We start from the raw sequence: 26,852 nt of genomic DNA, 5'->3' as shown, positions 1-26,852 counted from the left end.
GGTTCAGCGAGTGAGTGGAAGAGGCGGTGATCAGGCCACAGGAAAGATGCTGACATAGCTTCGGGCTCCAGGAATTGACATGAGTGAATTTTAGCTGTTAATTCCACTCGATTAATCATGTCAGGCTTGGCTCTCGTCTATTAATTTCCTGTCGTGGGAGTGTCTACCAATTCTTTGCTCATGGAGCAGAGTGACAGTAAACCTCATTTAACTATCAGGATGTGCGCTGCAGTAATTGTTTAATACGGCACTTGATGGATTGTTGAGCAGCTGCGCAGATTATAGGGACTTTAATTTACAGTCTCACGCTGGAAGATTTATTTGAAGGTTACACCAAAGTAGCAGCAATGATATACCAAATGGGAATCACAGAATTATAGAATTATGCAGCACAAGTGGAGGCCCTTCAGCCCATCGTCACTTTGCTATCTGTTTGGCAGAGCTTGCCAGCTTGTCCGTTCTCCTGTTCTTTCTTCAAAGCTCGGTAATTCTTTTTCTCTTCAAGTGTTCAACTAATTCTCTTTTGAATGTTATTGTTGAAGCTGCTTCCACCACCCTTTCTGACGGTACATTCCAGATCACAAAAACTGCACATAGGAAATGTTTCTTCACGTCGCCTCTAGGTCTTTTGCCATACACCTGAAATCTATTTCTTCTACCTGCTGACTCTCCTGTGGCTAGAAATAGTTTCTCCTTATTTACTCCAGCAATGTGATTTTGAACACCTCTATTAAATTTTCTCTTAACCTTTTCTGCTGTAAAGAGAACAACTCCAGCTTCTCCAGCCTCTCCACATAGCTGAAGTCCCTCATCTCTGGAACATTTCTAGTCAATTGTTTCTGCACCATCTTTAAGGCTTTGACATCCTTCCTAAAGTGTGGTGCTCAAAATTGAAGAGCCTATTTATGAAAAAACTAATTCAGTTCAAGCAAATAGAGGTGCTAATTAGTGATAAACTGTAGACAATGAATAGTTGTATTTCATGAAATTATGGAACCTATTTTCCATTCATATTTTATTAAAAAGGAATGTTTAAATATATAACCATTCTAAACACTGACTATAAAATATCCTAATAGGCACAAGTCTCTCAAATCAAACTGCAAAGAAATAAAGTATAAGATGAAACCTATGGCGTTGAAAAATGATCTTTAGTTATATTAACTGCCAAAGAGTGAAGGCACTCTCTCAAACTCACCTCTTCATTTAATGCAACCAGCAAAATTAGCAGTTACGTAAATGAGTTTCGACATCTGTGTTAAAATAGCAGACAGGTGAATGTCACACAAACTCTTTCAGCGTTTGTCACTAAGATCACCAGCAGAAATGCGTATATTTCATTTTGAAATCAACATATGGTGCATGCAGAATATGTTATGGAAGCTCTTTGTGATATGCTCCATGACCCACTCTGGTACAATTAACACAACTTGACTGCTGCTCATCTGTCACCAAGTCAATCCACTTTTCATTATCTGTCATCTATGTACATGGAGGGCATAGATAAACTTGTCAAAGAAAAAACACGCTGGGTGGAATCGTCCCAGATTTGCAAAAAGTGCAGTAGCGGATGGGGAAAAAAGTCATTTTACCTGCTGGCTGCAATGGTGGGTGTCCCGTTCCCACCTCATTAATTGTGCAGCCACAGGAAACACGCCATTTCCCTGGCCGGTGGCCTCAAATATGCCTGCCATGCCACTACCTGGCTGCTCTCTCGTGCAGGGTGCCAAATTTAAATTGCAGCTGTGCGCACACTTCTCTATGCTTGCAGCCCAGGACGACTCCAGTGAAGATTTGACCCCAAAAACCAAGAAGAGTGCAGCCCCCCGATTCAGTGATGTATCCCTAAGATGCCTTCTGGATGCCATGAAGGCCATCGTAATGTCCTCTACCGTTGTTCTGACCGCAGGAGGCCCATCAGTCTCTCCCCTCCGGGTTGGGAGTTGGTGACAGAGGTGGTCAATGCCAATGATGCACACAAGAGGTCGGCCTCCAGTGCAGAAAACTGATGAATGATCTCATCTATGCCGCCAGGTTAAGGCAACATCTTATCACTCTAAACTCTCACTCAAAAGGCCATCACACATTCACTGGCATCTCACTCACTGCCAGGTCAAGGGACATCACCACTCACTCTCTCACACACATACCCTCACACGTCCATCTGGCTTCATCTCCTCTGGAGACTGCCTCCTCAGCCCTCACCATCTTGAGGCCACTTGCACAGATCAATATGTGTCCCCACACACGCCTGGGATACCCCCGACCTTACCCAGTACAGTCCTCGTCCTGCAGCCTCTTCCCTTGCCAGAGGTCACCTCTCCCTTCCCTAAGCAAGCCTTAGTCCTACAGCCATTGAAAAGCCACCCCCCACCTCGCCCTTCCACCTAATGGCTGGTCTGGTAGGTACAGACCTGCCTAGAGCCCCCCTAAAAGTGATATGGTGCTGCATGCGAAACCTGGCACTGATGACTGTGAATGCTGCCCGAAGTTAGGTAGGCAAACAACTTAGAAGTCCCAAGCGAAGAGCAGCTCACCTGGTGCACATCACTTAAGTACAGCTGTGAAACACGTCAGCATGCAATCACACCGATGTGCCCAGATGATCCAGCATAGGGGGATGATTCTGCCAAGTAGGGCTTCTGATTAGATGCTAAAATATTGGGATTAGGTTCCCGGCAATCACAGCCCGCCATTGACGGGTGGAATGGACGATCACAAACTGGTTTCATTACGGCGTGAAACTGATTTTTGGCCTTCCCGCCCTTCCGCTCATGCCTGCCCAACACCAACTAGGCTGCAAAATTCTGGCCACTGTTGCTTAAGCTTTCAGTCACCATTTTAATTGCTAAATATAATCCAACGGAATAGAACATTTTTACCTGTTCATTTCTTCCAAGCAGTCGGTTGCAAAGTAGAAGCTCTTAATTTTCGGATGACAGGCCTTGAAGGCACTTCAGGAAAACAAAACATGAAAGTCTTAACACACAGATCAGCAGAGAGGAACTTCATTATTCTGAGAATGCAATTTTCAATGGAACTGTGTAGGTTTTTGGGGTAGATTGTAACTTTGTGTGATAGTGCAAAATGGTTCATTGTGGGTGGGCAGCTCATTTTATATCTCTCTCCACTTTCATTTCCACTTGACATCAATGAAGAACGATTTAAATGGAGGCTGATGACTCGTTTTAGACTATCACACAAAGTCAGCACCTACCCTGCTGTGTTTAGAAATACCCAGCATTTTTGCTGTTTCATTTTAATTAAAGAAACAAATCAGAACTGAGTCACCATTTGCACCTCAGAGCCTCATGAACAGGGAAACACATATGCCATCGCATGGTAATTGAAAGTAAACTTTCTGATTCTGTGTGCTCCTGCAAAATCATGCCAGCGTCTGATTGCATATTGGGAATCACAGACACAAAACTGTGATCGTTTTGTCCATTAACTTTAGTGGGTGGGAAATACTGGGCTGCAGCTCCTGATCTCACAATACAAGTTCCCAGAGGGCAAGGGTCAGTACTGCGACCAATCGGCAAATTTACTTTTAGATGTTCAGAGCTCAGCAGGTAATTCCCTTTGTTTACACACTGTTTTTGACAAATTGCATAACCGCACTGCCAGATTATCACTTACTATTTCCGTCTGCATTCAATAGCCCTGTCTATCCTGAACTCCGGCAAGCTGATGAATCCCTCAGCCTTTTCATCCTGTTGAGAAAGCACAGAGCCCAATGATAAGGAAAATTGTTCTGATATGTAAAATGAAGTTTTCTGGTCTTAAAAGTTCTAGGGTTGCAAAATATGTCAAATGATAATGACTTTAACTTCTAATCCATTTAAACTTTGCTGAAAATAGGGATTAGTGGAGTTTTATTTCCCCACTGTAAGCATCAATTCATTTAATATGTCCCCAAAAGACTCTGATTAAACAATAAACTCTTTCAGTCATGAGATTTCATTCAAACCTTGTGCAATGTATGACAAACCTTAAATTTTACAAATACTGATCCCAAAACAAATTCCATTTTAGAATTGCAATCTTTTCTCATGTCAAGCTGAATGCTCTCTACGTAATCCATCGACAAACCACATGAAGGTTCATTCAGAATTCAGCTAAACAAAAAAAATGATGCCCTTTGCTGACGAATAGCACCATTAAAACTTTAATCCTGTCACCTTACCTGAAAGTCTACTTCTGCTTCAACTACCTGACTTCTTGGCGGTGAAAAGTATCAGTGCATCCAGATAGTTTACATAGTGGTATTATGTATATTTACAACACAAAAACAGTCCATTCAGGCCCAATGGGTCCATGCTTATCCTGGTTACCTACCACGAGTCTTCTCCCACCTTTCTGCAGTCAAGCCCATCAATATTTCTTTCTGTACCTGTCTCCCTCCTGTGTTTATCCAGCTTCCTCTTAAATACACCTATGCTAGTCACTTCAACCATTCGTTATTTTAACCCGGCTCTGGGTAACAAAGTTTCTCCTCAGTTCCCTATTGAATTTATTCATGACTATCTGACACTTATGGTCCCTAGTTCTGGTCTCCCCTCAAGTGGAAACATCTCACATCTACTGCTTCCCAATCTTAAAGACTTCTGATGCCTCAGTCTTCTTTAGAGAAAAGAGTCCCAGTATTCAATCTTTCTTGATAGGTATAACCGCTCAGTTCTGGTACCGTTCAAGATAATCTTTTTTTGCATGCTCTCTCGTGTCTTTATCCATTTTACAATATGTAGAGCAGAATTGGTTCAAAGTACTCCAAGATTCTATTCAAGTTTAACTTAATGGGCCAAATATTTGTCAGTGCTATGAAATAGTTGCAGGGATCACAATTCATGATTGCGTTCTGGTTCCACCGCCTCCTCATCACCATGATTTCTCCTAAGTCTATGAGGTAAGCATGTGTTCCAGAAAGCCTCCAGCTCTTAAAAGGCAGTCTGTCCCTCTCAAAGGGGAGTTCCTGCACTAGAACACACAAGTCTAAAAACAATTGAAGCAGAAATATTTGACGTGAAGGAAAATGGGGCACTTGCCCAGGGACACATCACCAGCTTCATTGACTTTGCTCTGGAAGCTCTAGCCATGGAGGTGGATAGAAGGACCAAGGTCATCAAAGCATTTCCTCAGGAGGAAATGAGAGTAGATGACAAGGAAGGTCAACTCGCAGGTTCTGGGAGCAATGCAAAAAGAAGTGTGATAACCCCAGAAATGTGGTCAAGGTCAGTGAATGCATCTTCACATCACATCTCACACCCACAAAACCACCAGCCCACTATGCTGCCCAGTGCATTGTACCTCCCATCACTTACCCAACAGTGCTCAATATTCATGCCTAACATTCATATAATGCACCTTATCCCCATTAACCTTCCAAAGCTCCCACCCACATCTTACTGCCTCTGCAGACTTTCAGCTATGGTTGGCGCATCACCCAGGCATAGTGCCACACAATCATTAACAGTCTGCCCTCCCTCTTGCAGGAGAAGGGCACCCTTAATGGGAGGGAGCAACACAGGACTATAGGTGCAGGTAGGGACACCACAATTACACCCATTTACCCTAACAAAGGAGATGATACTCTGCATCATGGGTTTGGCAGCAATGGAGTCTGTGCTGAGAACATTGAAAATGGCAAAAAGGTACATCCTTATGTCCCTTCTCAACTCACTATTCACCCACATCCTGACATCAACCATAAATTCAAAGCTGCAGATAATGTGACCCTGAACCTCCTTTCCCATCCAACTCACTTCCTCACTCCAACCCTCCCTTTCTGCTTTTATTCTTTCAGACACCCGAAGTCTGCCACTGGTCAACTTCAACACAGCCAGGAGGAAGAGAGAGAGGAAACCTACACCAATGACAAGGAAATCACTGGCTCTCATGATCCCAGACACCAGGTCGGATTGTGTGCAGCTTTGAGGCTAATATAGAGGCAGGATCAGCGCATGGCAAGTGCAAGGCATGATTGGACTGCTGCCAGATCAGACTGTAGTCGCTTGTGCCAAGCTGATGCATTCAAAAACAGGGTCCATAAGGCCCAGAGGTGCTTGAGGGTGCCCTGCAAGGCCATCCGCAGTCTCCCCTGCGGGAAGTCAGCTGTCTTACACCAAACTTGCACAAGGCACTGGGGTAGCACTGCTTAGGGACACTAGAACAGGTGAAGAAACCCACAAGACAGGCACTAATGAAATGCACAAGGGTGAATAGTTCATTTTTCTTCGTACAATAGGATATGTTATTGGATAAAGATGCTAATGAAAAAGTTTTTGTTGGTGGCTTTTATTGTTGGATGGTGGCCAGGGAGTTGTGTCTCGGATCCATGTGACGGTGGGGATTTATGGGTCCATATTGGTTTGGAGTAATTGTCTCAGTGGAAGCATAATCTCCCCTCTAACAGCCCATCTACTTACAAGGGGTCCAGATTCCCTCCTCCCTGCCTCCTCCTCCTGAGTTGACCTCCAGATCCCTGGAGGTAGTAGCTTCGCTGTTATAATGACAAGGCTGTGGAGAATACAAAATACCACCGCAAACTTCAAGGCCCATCTGCAGAGTGCACTGCGGTACTCCCCCTCAAATGGTTAAGGCAGTAGGACCATTGTCTGTGGAAGCTGATTGCTTGTTCCATGATGTCCTGAGTGTCTCTGTGGCTCTTGTTGAAGGCCCACTCTGCTCACATGATGGGATAGTGGCAGGGGGTCAGCAGCCATGTGTAGAGGGGGCAGCTCTTCTCCTCCAGCTGGTCTCCGGTTCTTCTAGAAGAACCAAAGATGGCAGGTAGGCCATGCATCGTGGCTGCTACAGGATAGCAGGCATTCTTTTTTTTAATTATTCATTCGTGGGATGTGGGCTTCGCTGGCTGAGCCAGCATTTATTGCCCATCCCTAGTCACCTTTGAGAAGGTGATGGTGAGCTGCCTTCTTGAACCACTACAATCGTTGTTGTGTGGGTACACCCACAGTACTGTGAGGAAGGGAGCTCCAGGATTTTGACTCAGCGACAGTGAAGGAACGGCGATATATTTCCAAGTCAGGATGATGAGTGACTTGGAGAGGAACTTCTAGGTGGTGGTGTTCCCATCTATCTGCTGCTCTTGTCCTCCTAGATGGTAGTGGTTGTGGGTTTGGAAAGTGCTGTCGAAGGAGCCTTGGTGAATTCCTGCAGTGCATCTTGTAGATGATACACACTGCTGCCACTGTGTTTTGGTGGTGGAGGGAGTGAATTTTTGTGGATGAGGTGCCAATCAAACGGGCTGCTTTGTCCTCGATGGTGTCAAGCTTCTTCAGTATTGTGGAAGCTGCACTCATTCAGGCAAATGGCAAGTATTCTATCACACTCCTGACTTGTGCCTTGTAAATGGTGGACAGGCTTTGGGGAGTCAGGAGGTGGGTTACTCGTCGCATTATTCTTAGCCTCTGACCTGCTTTTATAGCCACAGTATTTATATGGCTAGTCCAGTTCAGTATCTGGTCAATGGTAACTCCCAGGATGTTGATAGTGGGGGATTCAGTGATGGTAATGCCAAAGAACATCAAGGGGTGATGGTTAGATTCTGCCTTGTTGGAGATGGTCATTGCCTGACACTTGTGTGATGCGAATGTTACTCGCCACTTGTCAGCCCAAGCCTGGATATTGTCCAAGCCTTGCTGCAATTGAACATGGACTGCTTCAGTATTTGAGGAGTCATGAAGGTGCTGAACATTGTGCAATCATCAACGAACATCCCCACTTCTGACCTTATGATGGAAGAAAGGTCATTGATGAAGCAGCTGAAGATGGCTGGGCCAAGAAACTACCCTGAGGAACTCCTGCAGTGATGTCCTGGAGCTGAGATGACTGACCTCCAATAACCACAACCATCTTCCTTTGTGCAAGGTGTGATTCCAACCAGCAGAGTTTTCCCCCTGATTCCCACTGACTCCAGTTTTGCTAGCGCTCCTTGATGCCACACTTTGTCAAATGCAGCCTTAATGCCAAGGGCAGTCACTCTCACCTCACCTCGGGAGTTCAGCTCTTTTGTCCATGTTTGAACCAAGTACTGTAAGAAGGCCAGGAGCCGCGTGGCCCTGGCGGAAACTAAACTGGGCATCAGTGACCAGGTTATTGCTAACCAAGTGCCGCTTGATAGCAGTGTCCATGACCCCTTCCATTACTTTACTGATGATTGAGAGTAGGCTGATGGGGCGGTAATTAGCCGGGTTGGATTTGTCCTGCTTTTTGTGTACAGGACATATCTGGACAATTTTCCACATAGCCGGGTATATGGCAGTGTTGTAGCTGTACTGGAACAGCTTGGCTAGGGGCGCAGCAAGTTCTGGAGCACAGGTCTTCAGTACTATTGCCAGAAATTTGTCAGGGCTGATAGCCTATGTAGTATCCAGCACCTTAAGCCATTTCTTGATATCATGTGGAGTGAATTGAATTGGCTGAAGATTGGCATCTGTGATGCAGGGGTCCTCCAGTGGAGGTCAAGATGGATCATCCACTCGGCACTTCTGGCTGAAGACTGTAGCAAATGCTTCAGCCTTATCTTTTGCATTGATGTGCTGGGCTCCACCATTGAGGATGGGGATATTTGTGGAGCCTCCTCCTCCAGTGAGTAGTTTAATTGTCCACCACCATTCACGACTGGATGTGGCAAGACTGCAGAGCTTAGATCTGATCCATTGGTTTTGGGATCGCTTAGCCCTGTCTATCACTTGTTACTTATGCTGATTGGCATGCAAGTAGTCCTGTGTTATAGCTTCACCAAGTTGAGACCTCATTTTTAGGTATGCCTGGTGCTGCTCTTGGCATTACCTCCTGCACTCTTCATTGAGCCAGGGTTGATTCCCTGATGTGATTGTAATGGTAGAGTGGGGGATATCCTGGGCCATGAGGTTACAGATTGTTTTCGAGTAAAATTCCACTGCTGCTGATGGCCCACAGCACCTCATGGATGCCCAGTCTTGAATTGCTGGATTTGTTTGAAATCTATCCCATTTAGCACAGTGGTAGTGCCACACAACACAATGGAGGGTAACCTCAATGTGAAGCCAGGACTTCGTCTCCACAAGGACTGTGTGGTGGTCACTCCTACTGATATTGTCATGGACAGATGCATCTGCGGCAGGCAGGTTGTTGAGGATGAGGTCAGGTATGTTTTTCCCTCTTGTTGTTTCCCTCACCACCTGCCACAGACCCAGTCTAGCAGCTATGTCCTTTAGGACTTGACCAACTCGGTCAGTAGTGGTGCTACCGAGCCACTCTTGGTGGTGGACATTGAAGTCCCCCACCCAGAGTACATTCTGCACCCTTGCCACCCTCAGTGCTTCCTCCAAGTAGTGTTCAACATGGAGGAGCACTGATTCATTAGCTTAGGGAGGGCGCTATGTGGTAATCAGCAGGAAGTTTCCTTGCCCATGTTTGACCTGATGCCATGAGACTTCATGGGGTCCGGAGTCGAAGTTGAGGATCCCAGGGCAAACCCCTCGCGGCTGCATACAGCTGTGCCACCACTTCTGCTGTCTGTCCTGCCGGTGGGACAGGACATACCCAGGGATGGTGATGGTGGCGTCTGGGACATTATCTGTAAGGTATGATTCCGTGAGGATGACTATGTCAGGCAGTCACTTGACTAGTCTGTGAGACAGCACTCCCAATTTTGGCACTAGCCCCCAGATGTTAGTAAGGAGGACTTTGCAGGGTCAACAGGGCTGAGATTGCCATTGTCACATCCGGTGTCTAGGTCACCAAGATAAGGGCCAAATTTATCAAGTGGAAACTCATCAGTTCCTGTAGCTCTCCCTCTTGACATGGTGAGCTTGAGGAGCCAGGTGGCTACAAGCAATGGCACCCTGCACAATCAGAATCTTGCTATTCTGACGATGCCATGTGCCCTCTTGGGTTGTCCTATGATGAAAGGCTGAATAAATTCTCTGGAGTTTAGAAGAATGAGAAGTGATCTCAGTGAAACATATTAGAATCTGAAGGGGCTTTAAAGCGTAGACACTGAAAAGTTGTTTCTCCTTGCTGGGGAATCCAGAACATGAGAACACAATCTCAATATAATAGGCCAATCCTCTCGGACTGGGATGAGGAGAAACTTCTTCACTCAAAGGGTTGTAAACCTATGGAATTCTCTACCCCGGAAGGCTGAGGATTCTTCACTCTTGAATATATTTAAGTCTGTGTTTTAACTAACTAACAGAGTTGATGAGCAATTTAAGATGTTAATTAGCAAATAATTAAGAATGCTGCTCAGTATAAGCAAAACACTGCGATGGTATTTGGATCATAGCCAGAAAGCCAGCTACTACAGAAGTCCTTGAGGTACCTTGCTGTTGGAAGCATGCCAGCCGGCTGGTGTTTTTCTATCCACCCAAATAGTTTGCAAGATTCTTAACTTTGATAAATTGTTTTTGAAATCTGTTTTTCTGAGAAACAACAATGAAAGTCATTTTTGGTTTCTGCCACAATCTCTTCAAATTAGTGACTATTAGCTCAGATAGTTCAGCCAGCCATCTTTGGACATAGGTTTGAGTCCCGGCCTGGTCCAGGAATCCCTAACGTTTTGAGATAAAGACACTTACCTTCCAGTAAAATTTCTCCTTAATTGGAAGTATAATTACCTTTTAATCAATATTTGTTTGTTTATCCAAACTGTTAATTACAGTAGATTCAAAAATTAAGCAGGATTGGCATGCTATGATTAGCTTTAGTTACCATCTATGTTATTATATAATCCTCATCCACAAACTGTAATCCGTAACTGGTTTTAATAATAAACATTTTTGAATAAGTATAAAAGGGTTGTAGTCTCATATTTATATCCTCACAAGCCCATATATACAAATTATATCCTAGAGTTCTAAGAGCTGAGATTGGAAAACTGCACAATAGTTTATTCTGCTATAATAGACCTCTATGTATATTATATCCTAAGATAACATTGCTAGGTTGGAAACTCCTGGAAGAGAGGACTTTTCATTTCAGGACCCAGTCTATAGCTGATCAAGCAGACTATGTTCCTTTAATGATTTGAAATTTCTTTCTGTTGAGGTTCTAGGTTAACAATAAATTCAAGGGAATAGGTTTACCTTGCCAGGTAGTAAAAATAATAGAACCATTAACATGCAATAGCAGAATTTTGGTCTCTGAGAGGCAGTGGCATAGTGCTATTGTCACTGGACCGGTTACCCGGAGACCCAGGGTAATGCTCTGCAGACCTGGGTTCAAATCCCACCACAGCAGATGAATTCAAAAAAAAATCTGGAATTAAAAGTCTAATAACCATTAAACCATTGTTGATTGTCATAAAAACCCATCTGATTCACTAATGTCCTTTAGGGAAGGAAATCTGCTGACTCCAGATCCACAGCAATGTGGTTGACTCTTAAATGCCTTCTGAACAAGGGTAATTAGCGTTGGGCAATACATACTGGCCTAGCCAGTGACAGCCACATCCCATGAATGAATAAAAAAAAATCAAGGGATATGGGGAACTTGGGGGAACATTGGTTGAGCCATGATAATATAATAGGCCAAATGGTCTACTCCTCTTATTTCTCATGCTCTTATGTTTTTTATTATATCTTTGCATGAGGATTCCATTATCTTTTAAACCAAGCTAATTAGTCTATAGTTCTCTGGACTTGTTCCATCTGCCTTTTTAAATAAAGAAATCACATCTGCTGTTCACCAGTACTTTGTACTATTCCCTTTTCTAATAACTTTAAATACATATATTCTTCCAAAGTTTGATGAGCTTATCAATTATCCTCCCCCCCATCTTTCTATTTTAAAAGCCTTAATATTATTTCTGATCACTTCGTCTAGTGTCATGTCCACCGTATTAGTCTCCTTGGTCAAGATCGAAGCAAAGCAATATTTAATATTTGCGCCATTTTATTGCCATTATCTGTCTGCTTATCAAGTGTATCACTTAGTCATCCCATCCCTAACTTGATTTTTTTTGTTATTTATATGTCTGTAAAGTGTTTAACTATTTTTTTATATTCCTTAATAATTTAACTTTGTAGTTTCTCTTTGTCTTCCTAGTTAATTTATGACTTCTTTCCTAATCATTTTGTATTCCATTTTGTCATCCTCTTCTTTTTTCTCTGTGTACTTAGAAATACAGAAAATTTCAGACACAGGAGGCCATTCAGCCTATTGTGTCTGTGCTGGCTGAAAAAGAGCTGTCCAACCTCATCTCATTTTCCAGCATTTGGTCTGTAGCCTTATTGGTACTTCAAGTGCACATCCAGATACTTTTGAAATGTGACGAGGGTTCCTGTATTTATCATCCTTTCAGACAGAAAGTTCCAGACCCCTACCATCCTCTGGGTGAAAAAAACTTCAACTCCCCTAAAATCCTTCTGTCAATTACATCAAATTAACTTCCCCTGATCATTGACCTTTTTACTCTTGACCCCTCATAATTTTGTACACTTCAATTAAATCTCTCCTGAACCTCCACTGTTCCAAAGAAAACAACCCCAGCCTGTCCAGTCTTTACTCACAGCTAAGATTCGCCATTCCTGGCATTATGCTCATGAATCTCCTCCTCTATATCCTCCCTCGTGTGGATGTACCTTCCTGCAATGTAGTGACCAGAACCCCACACAATACTCTACTTGTGGTCTGACTTGTGTTTTATACAATTCTAGCATAATGTCGATGCTCTTATATTTTATATACTGTGTATGTTTCTCTCTCTCATTTCAACTTTGCCTTCATTACTTTGTTCATCCATGGTGTGTTATTACTTTCTCGATTTTAGTGGGATATATTTCTCCTGGGCTGTATTGAGTATCATTTTAAATGTTTTTCATTGCTGTTCTATTTTTGTGTTGCTGGTAAATTTTCCCATTTACTTTCCCTACCTTTATCTTATGCCTTCTTACATTGTGATCACTGGATGCCATGCTTACTTCTAAGTTTACTTCTCTTATCTGTTCCAGTGCACTTCACAACAATAGATCCAGCAATGCTCCCTCCCTTGCTACTACAGGTAAAATAAATATAAGATCTATTTGAAGCTAAAATTTAACTTGCTGCAATATTTATTGAAGAGCACTTGGCACATTCATATGGCATTGTTATAAATGCCATTTAAAATATATATTAGAATAGCATAATGTAATGCAAATGCATTAATTGTTTGTTCCCTAATGGCCTTTAGCAATTTCTAGGTTAATGAGATCAATCATGTTTTTCTTATATTTTGCACAGCTAAGTGACCAAGCAACTGACAGGTACTCAACATTTTAACCCAAGATTTACTACTTCTGGTTCAAAGGGCTTTTGTCTATTCTTCAATTTGAAATAAGATTGAAATATTACACTTAGTCAGTTAAATACCATAAATACCCCCGGGGAAAAATAAGCCAATTTTTGATAAATTTTTAAGCAAAAAATTTAAGTGGATGTCTTTTACACAGGTACTGTTTTTAAGAGGCTAACTTTCAACTAAAACATTCCCTCCCAGCACACCTAAAATGGCTCTCAAAATAACCCACAAGGTAATGGGGGAAGCTGGGCCCACACCAGCTGTTTATTGTCTCTCTCTCTCTCTCCCTCCCTGTTTTTATAACGGACCTTACCCTGCAATTCCTCTCCTCGGGAGAGAAAGCAGCAGTGTCAACTGTGCCTGTAAATTCAATGATGCTAAGGGGCCAAGGGAAGAGAAGGGTCATGGTATTAGGAAATGTCACAGTGAAGGCCCCCAGCCCATGACTTAGGCCTTGGTTCAGGGGGATTGCGCTGTATCTGTACTTAGAAGGACCCAGTTGGCAAGGCCCAAGCCTCCCCTCCCCTCTCAGGAAGGTTGAGGGTGATGGCTGAGGACACAAGGCCCAGGGGTTCATTTATCTAATGTTTACTCTGGAAGTTGGTTCCTGCAATCTGTTTCCATCTGCACTGTTGATATCTCTTCACTGATTTGTTGGTTTTCCCCCCAAAATATAAAAATTGATCGACATTTTACCTGCCTTGATTGACAAGTAGGAAATACCGCAAGTGTCACTTTTTTTAATGAATAACGGTTGAGGTATTTGATGTGATTGTAGAGATTATACTTTGGTTCTGAAATTTTTGGGCTTTGATCCCTGTAAAACTACAATTGACTTTTACACGAGTTTATATGAAAAATGACCTCTCGTTGGCCAGAAATCACAGATTAACTCTTATATAAAACTAACCTTTACACAAGTATATACAGTAGTGTGTGTGTGTGTGTGTGTGTGTGTGTGTTTTGTGTTTGGGTCCTGTAAGCTTCCAAAAATGGGCTCTAGTTTGCCTGGTGCTTTGGGAAGAGTTGTACCTGAATTATTTCTGCACACTTTCAGACATTGTGCTTTGATTTCACTGTTTAATTTCATTCCATTTACCTGCATGGGATTCAATGATTTTTTAAAATTCAATCTTTCAAGACAAAAAATGTAAGGCTCCTTTTATTCTACAACTGTGTGCAGTATGTACTATATTATTTCACATGACACTGGGTGCTGCAATAAAGGTGTAAATACAACTTGCATCAGGGTACAGCATATCGCTGGAGTGATTGCCCTTGGAGGAGGCAGTCTTAATTCACTTGGCTTTTCAATTAGTTTGGACCACCAAACTCAGTTAACAAGGCACAAATTTAATGTCAGTGGCAAGCTGAAAGTGCTTTGCACCAATCCTAAACCATTAGCATGAGGGCACCCTCAAATAATAAGTAGTCTGGCAGTTCACATTTCATAAGGCTGTCATTTCAGAGTTATGAAAATATGTCCCACTTCCAAAGGCATCAATTGTAATTTAATCTCAAAGTTTTTAAAAAGTCTGAATCTAAAGCAAAATCAGACACTAGCGCAAGAAAACCAACACATAATTATCATGTTGCAACAACATAGTAGATATTATTTTGATTAAAATAAAGGCAAAGAATATAAGAAATAGCCCTGTTTCCATTCAATTCCAGTGAATGCAAAAACCATCTATATTAAGTAGAAGTTCTATAGGAGTCAAACAGAGCATTATGGTTGTATCATACGGCAAGGATGGAGCTGTATGAAAGTCCTTGGCCTCAATTTTCACTGTGTCAGAATGACTCAGGAGCCCTTTAAAAATGGCATCTGGGACCTGATTTTAGGATTCCTGACTCCCTTCTCGGGGTTTCCAATAAACATTGTGAAATTGACAGCAGAGATCAGAGTACCAGAGCTGTCAATTAAGAAATGTTTTCTCTGGGGCTCAGGTGTTTCAAAAGACCAATGGATTTCTGGCCTCCCTCAACCAAGCCTCATTATGGATTATTGGCTGAGAGCTCTGGCTCTTTGATCTCTGCTGTAAATTTCACAATGTTTATTTATACAAGATAAAGAGGTTTCAAGTGCCTGCTATTTCAGCAACTGAAACTTTAAAGGATCTGGAAGATTGACACTTTTTTGGGCTGTAGTAAAAAGGAATTTTCCTTTTAGAAAGTGGCAAGTTATTGATGACTGACTGATTTTTTAAAAAAGTTTTTTTAAATATTCTACATTCATTGGTTCTATACAAAGTGCAGTGGGTGAATAGGCATGGAAGTGCCATAGCCTGATGTGGGGGGCATGAAGGGCCAGAGAGGTTGGTTGGAGGGGCATACCTTCGCATCAGGGGCAATAGAAGCCATCAGTGTTGTTTATGGAGTCTGACCTTGCTATGTGGGACATGAGGGGCCATAAGGATTGTTTGGAGCCTTCAAAGGGTGAGGGCTGATTTGGGTCAAAAGCCTGCACCCTGCACTCCTGACCTGGCTGGCTCCATTTGCGGGGATGCCTTAGTCCTCCGCCATCTTCATGGAGTTGGGTCAGGTTTTCTATGAGTTGTGGTTCATGGCACCTCAGAGGTGTTGTAAACCATAGTCTGCATGAGGGGATATTTTAAAAAGTAAGTTCAAAAGTTCCTCATGCCCCCTCCCTGCCAAGACATGGATGGAGCCCCATCCACCCCGTGGTCCCTCATGCTTCCCATGCCAATGTCTGCCACCCCACTCACTCCCTATGGCCCCTCATTCTTCTCATGCCAAGATATGCCCTCCAAACAGCCCCTATGGCCCCTCATGCCATCCCCCATGCCAAGGTAAGGCCCCCAAACAACTACGGCCCCTCATGTCTCTATACCAAGGTATGCCTCCAGGATCTGACCACCATCCCTAATTGAATGGCAAACGTGGAGGTGGCCTGCTAATTGGCTGCTTCCCATAAGATTTTGCCGGCAGGTGTACTGCTGCAATGAGTGGGGTCGGGTCCAGAAATGGTCCTGACGCTTAAAAATGTTGTAAGTGCAGAAGGTTCTAGCTTGTGAGTGCATAGAAGCTCAGGTATAGTGTCAGTGAGTATTATTTTTTCATTCCTTAGGGGGATATGGTGGAGGCATAGTGGTAATGTCACTGAACTAGGCTAATGCTCTGAGGGGCAAGGTTTCTAATCCCACCATGGCAGCTGGTGCAGTTTAAATTAAATTAATTAAAAAAACTAAAATTGAAAGCTAGTCTCAGTAAAGGTGACCATGAAACTATCGTTGGTTGTTAAAAAAAATCTGCCCTCTTTACCTGGTTTGACCCAATGTGACTCCAGACCCACAGCAATATGGTTGACTCTTACTTGCCCTCTGAAGTGGCCTAGCAAGCCGCTCAGTTCAAGGGCAATTAGGGATAGACCACAGATGCTGGTCTTGCCAGTGACACTCACATCCCATGAAAGAATAAAGAAAAAAAAGTGACAGATTTGGAAAAAGACAGAAATTATCCCAGCCATCACTGGAAGTTGGTAGATTGCCATAGATGTAATATCTGAATGAAAGTAGGTGAAGGAAGAAGTGGTTTTGATTTACTAATTAGAAATATTTGTTTTTTAAGTCAAGCATTTAGTTACTTAGTCATCTGACAATATAGTATCTCAATGAGAGCTCAAAAAATACGTTCCTATGTAAGATCAAGAAACCGGGATTCAGTGATTCCAGTCTTGCAACAGGGAGTTGCAGGAGATAGATGGTTTGTTGGTTTCTCAGGGAATCAAGGGATTTGAAGAGTGGGTAGGAAAGTGGAGTTGAAGCAGAAAATTAGCTGTGATCATATTAAATGGCTGAGCATGGTTGGGGCAGCACGGTCTACTCCTAATCCCATTTCTTATTCACAAGGGGCAGAATTTTGCCCTTGGCAGGCAGGCTCAGCGGGGGAGAGCAGGGGCAGTCAGGAAGCCGACCACCACCTGCGATTGGGGCCGGAAGGCGATTTCACGCTGGGGGGCCAATTAAGGCCTGCCCAGCATGAAATGCAAGCGGCAGCGCTCAGTGCTGCCTATGCAGGTGGGGGGAGGAGGGCGAGTGGGGCAAGCATGCACTTCATAATCTCCATGAGGCATAGAGCTGCCTCAGGGAGATGAAAAGATATATAAAAATGAATAAAGATATTAAAAATGTAATAAAACATGTCACATGAGCAGGGACATGTTACTAATTAAGTTTAAAAAAAAAATTTATTTGCTGTAGAAATCCTCATCCTGCCCATGGATGAGGTTTCCTAAAAAGTGTAAAGGCCGCTTGGCCTTTTTGCCTGCCCGTCAACCGTAAGGTTGGACTGGCAGGGAAAAATTCTATTTAATTGATAAATTAATGGCCATGGCCTTTTAATTGTTGGCGGGCGCGTTGCTAACACTGATGCGTGCCGCTGAGTGAAATATCTCGTGGCTGAGCATTGATGTCAGGACGCTTGCCTGACGTCAATGTGCGTCATTTTATGCCCGCCCACTAAGCTAAAGATTTTGTCCAAGGAGTGCGGTGTGGAGTCAGGAGCACCATGCTGTATGATTCTGTGAGTATGGCTTCCTGTGAGTATAGCTTCCCACCCAAAAAATGCCCCTTAAATTTCAAATTTTAATCATTGCAAAATTTTATAACCCCAGAAAATGGGTATGGGGATTGAGTTATGTGACTAACCAATGCCCTTTGCCTCCAATGCAGGCAATAGGTAAACCTTATGCTGCCTGCTAATTTAAATGATCATAGCATGCAGTCAGTGCTAAGTGCTTCAGTGGAGAGGTGCATTTTGGTTAGAGAAGATGCTGGAAGTCATTCTAAAAGTGATTCTGGCCTGGAGAAAAACACAAAAATAGCATGGCAGACAGTAGACTTGAAGATTTTCTAACACAATAGTGGAGGCTTTGGAGCAGGAGAGATGTCATTTATTACAAGGGGCCATGAAGTCCTCCTAGAAAATCAGTGTGAAGGCAGTGGCACCAAGTAGTCTTGGTGGTCAGTGCCAGGAAGTTAGCCCTGAGGAGCTGGATGCAATGTTGGAAGAAGTTCAATAACCTCACATGAATGAACTCAGCGAATGTATCTTCAAATTCTGCATCCCACCAACTCCTTCACACAGATTAAGAAGGTGCAGATTACTTCCACATTGCTGTTTTGTTATCCACATTATACCAGAGAACTATGCAAAGTTCAATATAAATCTCAACCTAAACATTTTCACCTGAAGGACCTATAAACCATAGGAGATCCATAGGTCTGTCTACGATAGAGGAAAAAGAGCAATAAGTGAAAGTGGTGATTAGAAAGACTTCACACAAAAGGTGTTATTTATTCATGTTTGATCTTGCATGCATTACATTGTACTGAGGTGTGAACCCGTGAGTAAACACAGCTGTTTCTGCTGAACGAACACTAGAACACTTCATGAGCTTTAAGTGGCATTTTTCAAATTGATGTTATTATATCACTTCTTAGCCAATATAAGTAAATGCCTGGTGAGGGGCTATAAATTTAATTCAAAATCTTTGTTCTTATATATGGGTTCTTTATATAGGTTCAAATACCACCATGGCAGCTGGTGAAATTTATATTCAATTAATAAAATTTGAAATATAAAGCTAGCCTCAGTAATGATGACCATGAAACTATCATTGATCGTTGTTAAAAGCCGTCTGGTTCATTAATGTCCTTCAGGGCAGGAAATCTGCTTAACCGAGGTTTTCCACCCACGGTCGTTGACAGGGCCCTCAACCGTGACCGGCCCATCTCCCGCGCATCCGCCCTCACGCCTTCTCCTCCCTCCCAGAAACATGATAGGGTCCCCCTTGTCCTCACTTATCACCCCACCAGCCTCCGCATTCAAAGGATCATCCTCCGCCATTTCCGCCAACTCCAGCATGATGCCACCACCAAACACATCTTCCCTTCACCCCCCCCATCAGCATTCCGTAGGGATCACTCCCTCCGGGACACCCTGGTCCACTCCTCCATCACCCCCTACTCCTCAACCCCCTCCTATGGCACCACCCCATGCCCACGCAAAAGATGCAACACCTGCCCCTTCACTTCCTCTCTCCTCACCGTCCAAGGGCCCAAACACTCCTTTCAAGTGAAGCAACATTTCACTTGCATTTCCCCCAACTTAGTCTACTGCATTCGTTGCTCCCAATGTGGTCTCCTCTACATTGGAGAGACCAAACGTAAACTGGGCGACCGCTTTGCAGAACACCTGCGGTCTGTCCGCAAGAATGACCCAAACCTCCCTGTCGCTTGCCATTTTAACACTCCACCCTGCTCTCTTGCCCACATGTCTGTCCTTGGCTTGCTGCATTGTTCCAGTGAAGCCCAACGCAAACTAGAGGAACAACATCTCATCTTCCGACTAGGCACTTTACAGCCTTCCGGACTGAATATTGAATTCAACAACTTTAGGTCGTGAGCTCCCTCCCCCATCCCCACCCCCTTTCTGTTTCCCCCTTCCTTTTTTTTCCAATAAATTATATAGATTTTTCTTTTCCCACCTATTTCCATTATTTTTAAATATCTTAAAATCTTTTATGCTCTCCCCACCCCCACTAGAGCTATACCTTGAGTGCCCTACCATCCATTCTTAATTAGCATATTCGTTTAGATAATATCACCAACTTTAACACCTATGTGTTCTTTTGTTCTATTGTTGTTGACATCTTTTGATGATCTGGTCATGAGGACTCGAAACGTCAACTCTTTTCTTCTCCGCCGATGCTGCCAGACCTGCTGAGTTTTTCCAGGTAATTCTGTTTTTGTTTTGCTTCTATCACTGCTTGTTTGTCCCTAGAACCACACCCCCCCCCCTCCACTTCTCTCTCTCTCTCTCCGCCCCCCCCACACACCTTAAACCAGCTTATATTTCAACTCTTTCTTGGACTTGAACTCGAGTTCTGTCGAAGGGTCATGAGGACTCGAAACGTCAACTCTTTTCTTCTCCGCCGATGCTGCCAGACCTGCTGAGTTTTTCCAGGTAATTCTGTTTTTGTTTTGGATTTCCAGCATCCACAGTTTTTTTGTTTTTATATCTGCTATCCTTATCTGGTCTGGCCTACATGTGACTCCAGACCCACAGCAATGTGGTTGACTCTTAACTGCCCTTTGGAATGGCCTAACAAACCACTCCGTTCAAGGACAATTAGGGATGGGCAACAAATGCTGCCCTTGCCAGCAACACCCACACCTCATGAAAGAATAAAAAATTTACAAATTCTCGCAAGAACTTACCCTATCTCTACGATCTTCTACAGCCCTATATTGCTTCCCAACCGCTTTAACTCTCTGGCTTTCTGTTCCATTCCACTGGCAAAGCCTTTAATGGTCTCAGCTCTTTCAAACTCACTGAATTCCTTGCTCACTGCAGCACGATCCAACTTTTTAACAGCTTCCTGTATTAGCTCTTCTACTGATGCTCAGTATCATCCTGTCCTCAGTGAAGGAGCTTGGGAGGGTTAGAGGTGATACGGCAATTCCAGCAATTGTTACAGAAGGTGAACTAAAATGTTGATTTAAAAATAAAAGGGATTGCATTTGCTTTTGTCTTCATACCATCACAAAATCAATAGTAAAACTGTTTAACTCAATGATAATGAGCATTAACAACAAGACATAAATGGCACACTAATATAAAAACAAAATATGACAAAAATCTGGAATAAAGACAGAAAATGCTGGAATTTCTCAGCAGCTCTGGTAGCATCTGGAGAGAGAGAAACAGAGTTAATGGGGTGAATTTTATGCTCTCACCCTTGAGTGTATTTGAAGATAGGGAGCATGTAAAATAAAGGGGGTGGCCAGCCTGCCACCTTCCCACTACCCCCGTCCTGTCTCTCATGTTACAGGGCAGGTAAGGCATCAAGGCAGCCCAAAATTCTTTAGGCCTATTGAGGCCTGTAAGTGGACAGTTAACTGCCACTTAAAGGCCTCATTCTGCCTCAGCCACAATTTTTTGACTGGCTGGGGAAGGCAAGGAAATGGCGAGCAGCCCAGCAGCTTTAACAGCACATCTGCTTTTGGGAAGGAAGTGGTGGGCTACTTTCTTTGGGGGAATAGGGTCCCCTGTGCCTATTAGAGGCAGTACCCCCCACCCCTAAGATGGTTGTCCCCCCCCCTACCTTGTGCCTTTCCCGTCCGGCTTCTAAAACAGGACCCTCCACCCAGTCCGCCATCTCACTGGGGTCTCCAATCCCTGCCTGACCAAAATCCCCAGACTTACCTTCAAGTTCAGTATCCGTGTCCTTTCTTTCTGGGACCTATGTGTAGTCCATTGAATGGCCACTACTGTCTTCTGCCACTGTTGGGACTACAGAGCTGCCGGCCAATCAGATTGGTTGCAGCTCTCAAGGGCGGGTCTTCCTGTCCCTGGGGCCAGAAGTCTCACTATCAATTAATTAAGGCCAACCCCAGCATATTATCACTGCAGATCAGCCGGATTTAAAGTCAACTACATGCCAACCATCTTTATGACCAATGGGGGGGGCAGTTAATTTATCCCCCCCATAAAATTCATCCCAGTGTTTCAGGTCGATGACCTTTCGTCACAATAATTCTGACGAGAGGTCATCAACTTGGAAAGCTGTGGGCAATTTTAATCTAAAACAAGAGTGGGTTTGGGTCAGCTGAGTGTTTAAAGTCTTAAGTATCCAGTTCTTGACCAAAACCCACCTCAAACCCACCCGTTTCCTGCTGTAACTTAGGCTGTAAGATGGTTGGCAGGCGACCCATTCCAAGGAGGCAGGCCTTCTTTATGATAATTTAAATATCATAATAAGGCTGTGAGCCTCAGGAACCTCGCAGCTGTATTCAGGCTTTTCCAAGTACTTTCTGGATTCAGCATGCCCGCCTGAGCAAACGCTGCAATCGGCAACCCTCACAACCTGATCCCTATGAGCCCTCCCCAGCCACCTCCACCTCCTGAGCCAACCTACCAGGCCTCTGACTACCGTGAGCTCCCACTCCAGGCCCGTGATACCTCCGTTCCCCAGTCGCTGGCCCACCCTGCACCAGGCCTCTGATTTCCCCTCCAATAACCTCTCACCACCAAGGCCTCTGATTCTCTCCTCACTCCTGACACTGGGACTGACACATGATTCACCTCTATAACCAATGGCCACTCCGCACCCACCCCCCCAACCTGACAATCGACCAATCTTTCCACAGATGTTGCCTGACAGAAGGAGTATTTGTAGCATTTTCTATTTAAACTTGATGGCACACTGATGATTACTGTGCATGTTCTTTCTCATTGCTAACCATTCTTAGTCATCATAAATCTATTTATGTTGATGAACTGTCCCTTTATTTTATCATAATTTTGTTTTGTGGATTTGTTCCTTGTAAATAAGCAATTGGTGTTCAAAATTTAACCCACAGTCCCAAAGGGAGAATGGTAAGGTAATGTTTTTGAGGCTGAACTGAAAGTTGGAGTGGTTGGATTGTGTATGGAAGGGGAGCATGGTGGGGGGTTGGAGGGGGGTGTGGAATAGGGAAAAAATTTCCTCAAAACCACCTTGACAGTGTTTGGAGCTACTGTGGAGTCTTGGCTTCACTCGTGGCTCTGAAACATTAATCAGATGTGTACAAACAAACAGATCAATCTCTCTACTGCTTACCAATTAAAATGGAGAAGGCAAAATTGGCACATGCTATTGTACACAGAATTCATGTACCTTTGGGAAAATAAGGAAAGAATGGTAATTTGTCAAGACCTACATTCAAAGAGTCCAAAGTATTTGCTCCATTATTTTACTGCTCTTCTATCATTCTTTTCAACAGCAACAGAAAGCTGGGAGAATGTAGCCAGCTTTGAATGCCACTGAGTAACTTTATTTTATTCAGCCTCTTTGTATGGAGACCCTTTTTTTCTTTAATTCTCTCTTGGATAAAGGAAGAGCAAAGGGAAGAGTATGTCCCTTACATTTTGATTTGTGTACCAGTAGAGTGAAGCTTCCTTCAGAATAAACCAATATTTTTTCCATTTCTGAGTGAAATATCCTTTGGCATCTTTCTTTTTCCACAGCCAGCCCTCACAGTCTCCATGGCCTAAGTCCTTACAGGAAATCCGCCTCCTGCTGCCACCGGTTAGAGAACCTGACGGGGAAAACAAAAAATTAAACCGCATGTAGAAAGAATGTACGCAACATTAGGATCTCCCTTTAAAATGTACATCCATTCAGCAGCAACATCGTTGAGGAACATAGTGGTGGCCTGATAAAGTACATCCCAACCTTCTCTCTGGTCACATCTTTAAATTCCAGTGGGCTTGACAAATATCACCTGCTCATCATGGAGGGTTCTGAGATGACAGCTGCTGTCAACCCAACCAGGTTACCGTTGGCAAATACAATAAAATGGCAGACAAAGGAACATCCAAGGACGTTAAGCCTCACTAATATCGGCAATGGACCTTTCAAAGCTAGTGTTATTTTAGTTTATTAGGGTTGCTGGTCTGCTCTGTGGGAATAAATTAAAGCTATTATTGATTTCCTATATTCTTTCAGAAAAGGTGGGAGTAAATAGTAAACACATTCCAATCAGCAGCTATCTTCATCACTGCTAAAAGGGATTGTGTGACCTACCAAAATCTACAAATCTTAAAGAACACCATTCAGGGTTGAAACAAATGAAAACGCCTGCAGTAAATTGGAACCAATTTTGGTTTCAAGCACGACTGCTGTCGAGCAGGTTTGTCAGAGTTGTATATTTTGATATTTAATGCCCATATTTGTCACATTCACACATCCCAATGAAATTTCATAAATGTTTACAAAGGCTTCAACATTTGGAAGGTTATAATGAATTTTGATCAATGCACAAAAAGGAATTGAATATGATAATGTTGAATTCCTCTACATAGGTAATTAATTATCATAAGGATGTCAATAGTAACAATGTCACAAATCATTAAAGCCAGTGGACAGGTACAAAAAGCCATTAAAATGGCTAATGGCACATTAGCTTTTATCTCAAAGGGAGGAAGTTATGCTTGAGTTGTGTATAATCTGATCAGACTCCATCAGGATTACTGTAGCAACTGTGTCTCAGGAAAGGTTATATTTGCCTTGGAGAGAGAGTAGCACGGATTCACCAGAATTACACCATGGATTTAGCGCGTTAAATTATGAGGACAAATAGCATTAACTTTGCTTGTATTCTCTTGAGTATAGGAAATTGAGGGGTGGTCTGACTGAAGTATTTAAAATGTTAAAAGAATTTAATAGAGTAGATACCGAGAAACTTCTTCATCCGGTGGAAAGCAAGAACTAGGGGACATTACCATAAAATCAGAGTCAAGCCATTCATGAGCAAAATCAGGAAGTAATTTTTCACACAAAGACTGTAGAAATTTTGAACTCTCTGCCCCAAAAGGCTATGAATGCAGTGTCAATTGGAGCCTTTCAAGACTCAGATCGATCAATTGATGCTTTAGAATTTCCACTCCCCTGGAGACTATACTGAATTATTTTTGTATGGATGCAAATCCATTTGAATTGTTAGTCATCTGCCTAAATGACAAATGATTGGAGTGCTATATATTGTGCAGTGAGACTGTGGATAGGTTAGCTGTTGGCGGCTTACTGGGAAATGTTGTACAGAATGGACTGTGGCTGGGGCAGAGGAAAGGGAGTTCATTCATGCAGTTGGGAGCAGCTGGTTTAAGCAGTGGGCTTGTCTGAATGTTTTAAAGATGTGCTAGTTTGCAATCTCATCACACTTTTGTTATTCAACTCGTGTACAGTCATGACAGATCAAAAATGATAATGATTTAATTGTTAGCAATATCCAAGATTGTTTTATCTGCAAGGTGTGTTTAGGAGGCAATGTGCTAAAAGAGAATATATTCACTAAAAGGCTGAAAGATTACCAAATGTAAGTTACATTAAAAAAAAGCTTTGAAGTATTGCTGTCAATGACAGCTAGTTCAATAACAGCTTAAAGGATGCAATGATACCAAGGCTCAGCACTTCTTCTGAAACTGGGCTACAATGCAATATTTTTCAAACATACAGTGCTGAATTTTCTGGTTGGCAGGAGGGTGAAGAGGGCACGGACCGAATTGGTGCCTGCAATTGGGTCCGCGCCATTTTATGCAGGCGGGCCAATTAAGGCCTGCCCAGTGTAATGCGCAACTCCCGAGGATAGCGGGAATGGGCGGACGGCGGTGGGAGTGCACTGTCCGCCGGGTCCAATGGCAACCTGGTGGCCTGTTTATATGAAGTGCTGGCAGCCTTTGCAAGGCTGCTCACAATGGCAAGTGGAAGGGCTCACCAGAGGGCTATGGTGAGCAGGCCAGTCCGGAGGGTAGGCCAGCGGAGCAGGCCAGGCTGGAGGGTAGGGCAGCGGGACAGGCCAGGCCAGAGGGTAGGGCCCAGTGTGCCCCTCGTTTTTCGGATGACTGTCTTGCTGCCATCCTCGAGGAGTGGCAGCACGGCGGGAGGTGCTGGTTCCCCAGGGTGGGAGGAGGAGACCCCCCCACATGACGAAGCATGCCTGGGAGGTGGTGGCGGAGGTGGTGAGCTCCCACAATGTGGTACGGTGCAACTGGATCCCGTGTCGCGAGCGTTTCAACGGCTTGTTGCGCTCTGGTAGGGTGAGTACCATGTTGGCATTGGTCAGTTAATCCAGCAGCTCGACTTACACCCCAGCTGACCCCCCAGCCCCAAATCTGAGTGTAGAGACTGCACTGAATCATTGACGGCATTTGTCCTTTGCTTGGTGGGCCAGCAGATATTGCCTTTGCAGAGGTCAGCCCGAGAGGGTGATGAAGAGATGTGTTTTGCCCCTGCAGCATGTGTTACACTGAGTCCCACATGACTGGTTTGGGGGCAACATGGAGGAGCTGCACCTAGGAGCTGTGTTTGAACTCCAGGACATGTCCAAGTCAGGGTGATGACAGGCTGGGAGGGGAGCTTCAAGGTGGCATGGCAATGAAGCATCTGCTGTGCTCTGTGCTCCACGTGCTTGTGCCTCCTTGCTATGGAAGGATATACCGTGTGGTGCCTAATGTGATGTAGGCAGCATATGTCCAAGGGGGGGAGAGGTGTGAGGAGCAGGCCTAGCATCTTTGTGTAAGTGTTCAGCAGTAGCGGGGTGCGGAGGCACTGGAGCCCTGATATATCCCACTCTTGTTGGGGTGGGCTGTGCGCGAAGAGATTCCATGTGTAATTTGCACTAATCAATGCTCTTCTCTCATTTTCAGAAGAATGCTCATAACGTGGCAGTGTGTGTGAGGACTGGTGGGGGGCCAGGCGCAGATTGCCATTCTTAGCCGCTTTGAGCAGGAGGCTCTGGATCTGGAGAGGCGCCATGCACTCAGGTCCACTGGTGTTGGTGAGGCTGGGATGCTATGGCCAGGTATTTATGCCCATCAGTGAGGACAGTAATGTTCTCCCAACAGTCATGGCACTGCTCAATGTTAAGTGATTTAATTTTGCAACATGGTTTGACCATAGGTGATGGAAGGATGAGCACATAATGATCTGGGGGATAGGGATGCACTTTGTCATTGTCTCCACGTTAACTGATCCAACGTCCTTGTTCTTCCTTTCAGC

At 43.9% G+C, this 26,852-nt stretch overlaps 1 protein-coding gene across 1 annotated transcript in view; it reads right to left on the bottom strand.

The window, feature by feature from the left end:
• Window positions 1-26,852, bottom strand: part of si:ch211-26b3.4 (connector enhancer of kinase suppressor of ras 2) — a 748,930-nt gene that overhangs the window by 83,850 nt on the left and 638,228 nt on the right. The window contains exons 16-18 of the mRNA XM_041195459.1: window positions 23,219-23,391; window positions 3,640-3,713; window positions 2,883-2,954 (exon numbers count right to left, since the gene is read on the bottom strand). Coding sequence (XP_041051393.1) covers window positions 2,883-2,954; window positions 3,640-3,713; window positions 23,219-23,391 — 319 coding nt within the window. The remainder of the gene's footprint in view (window positions 1-2,882; window positions 2,955-3,639; window positions 3,714-23,218; window positions 23,392-26,852) is intronic.

The sequence above is a fragment of the Carcharodon carcharias genome, chromosome 9 (assembly GCF_017639515.1).
Source record: "Carcharodon carcharias isolate sCarCar2 chromosome 9, sCarCar2.pri, whole genome shotgun sequence".
In the NCBI taxonomy this organism is placed as follows: Eukaryota; Metazoa; Chordata; class Chondrichthyes; order Lamniformes; family Lamnidae; genus Carcharodon; species Carcharodon carcharias.
The sequence above is the reverse complement of the archived record's forward strand: the minus strand, read 5'-3'. Positions and strand labels throughout refer to the sequence as shown.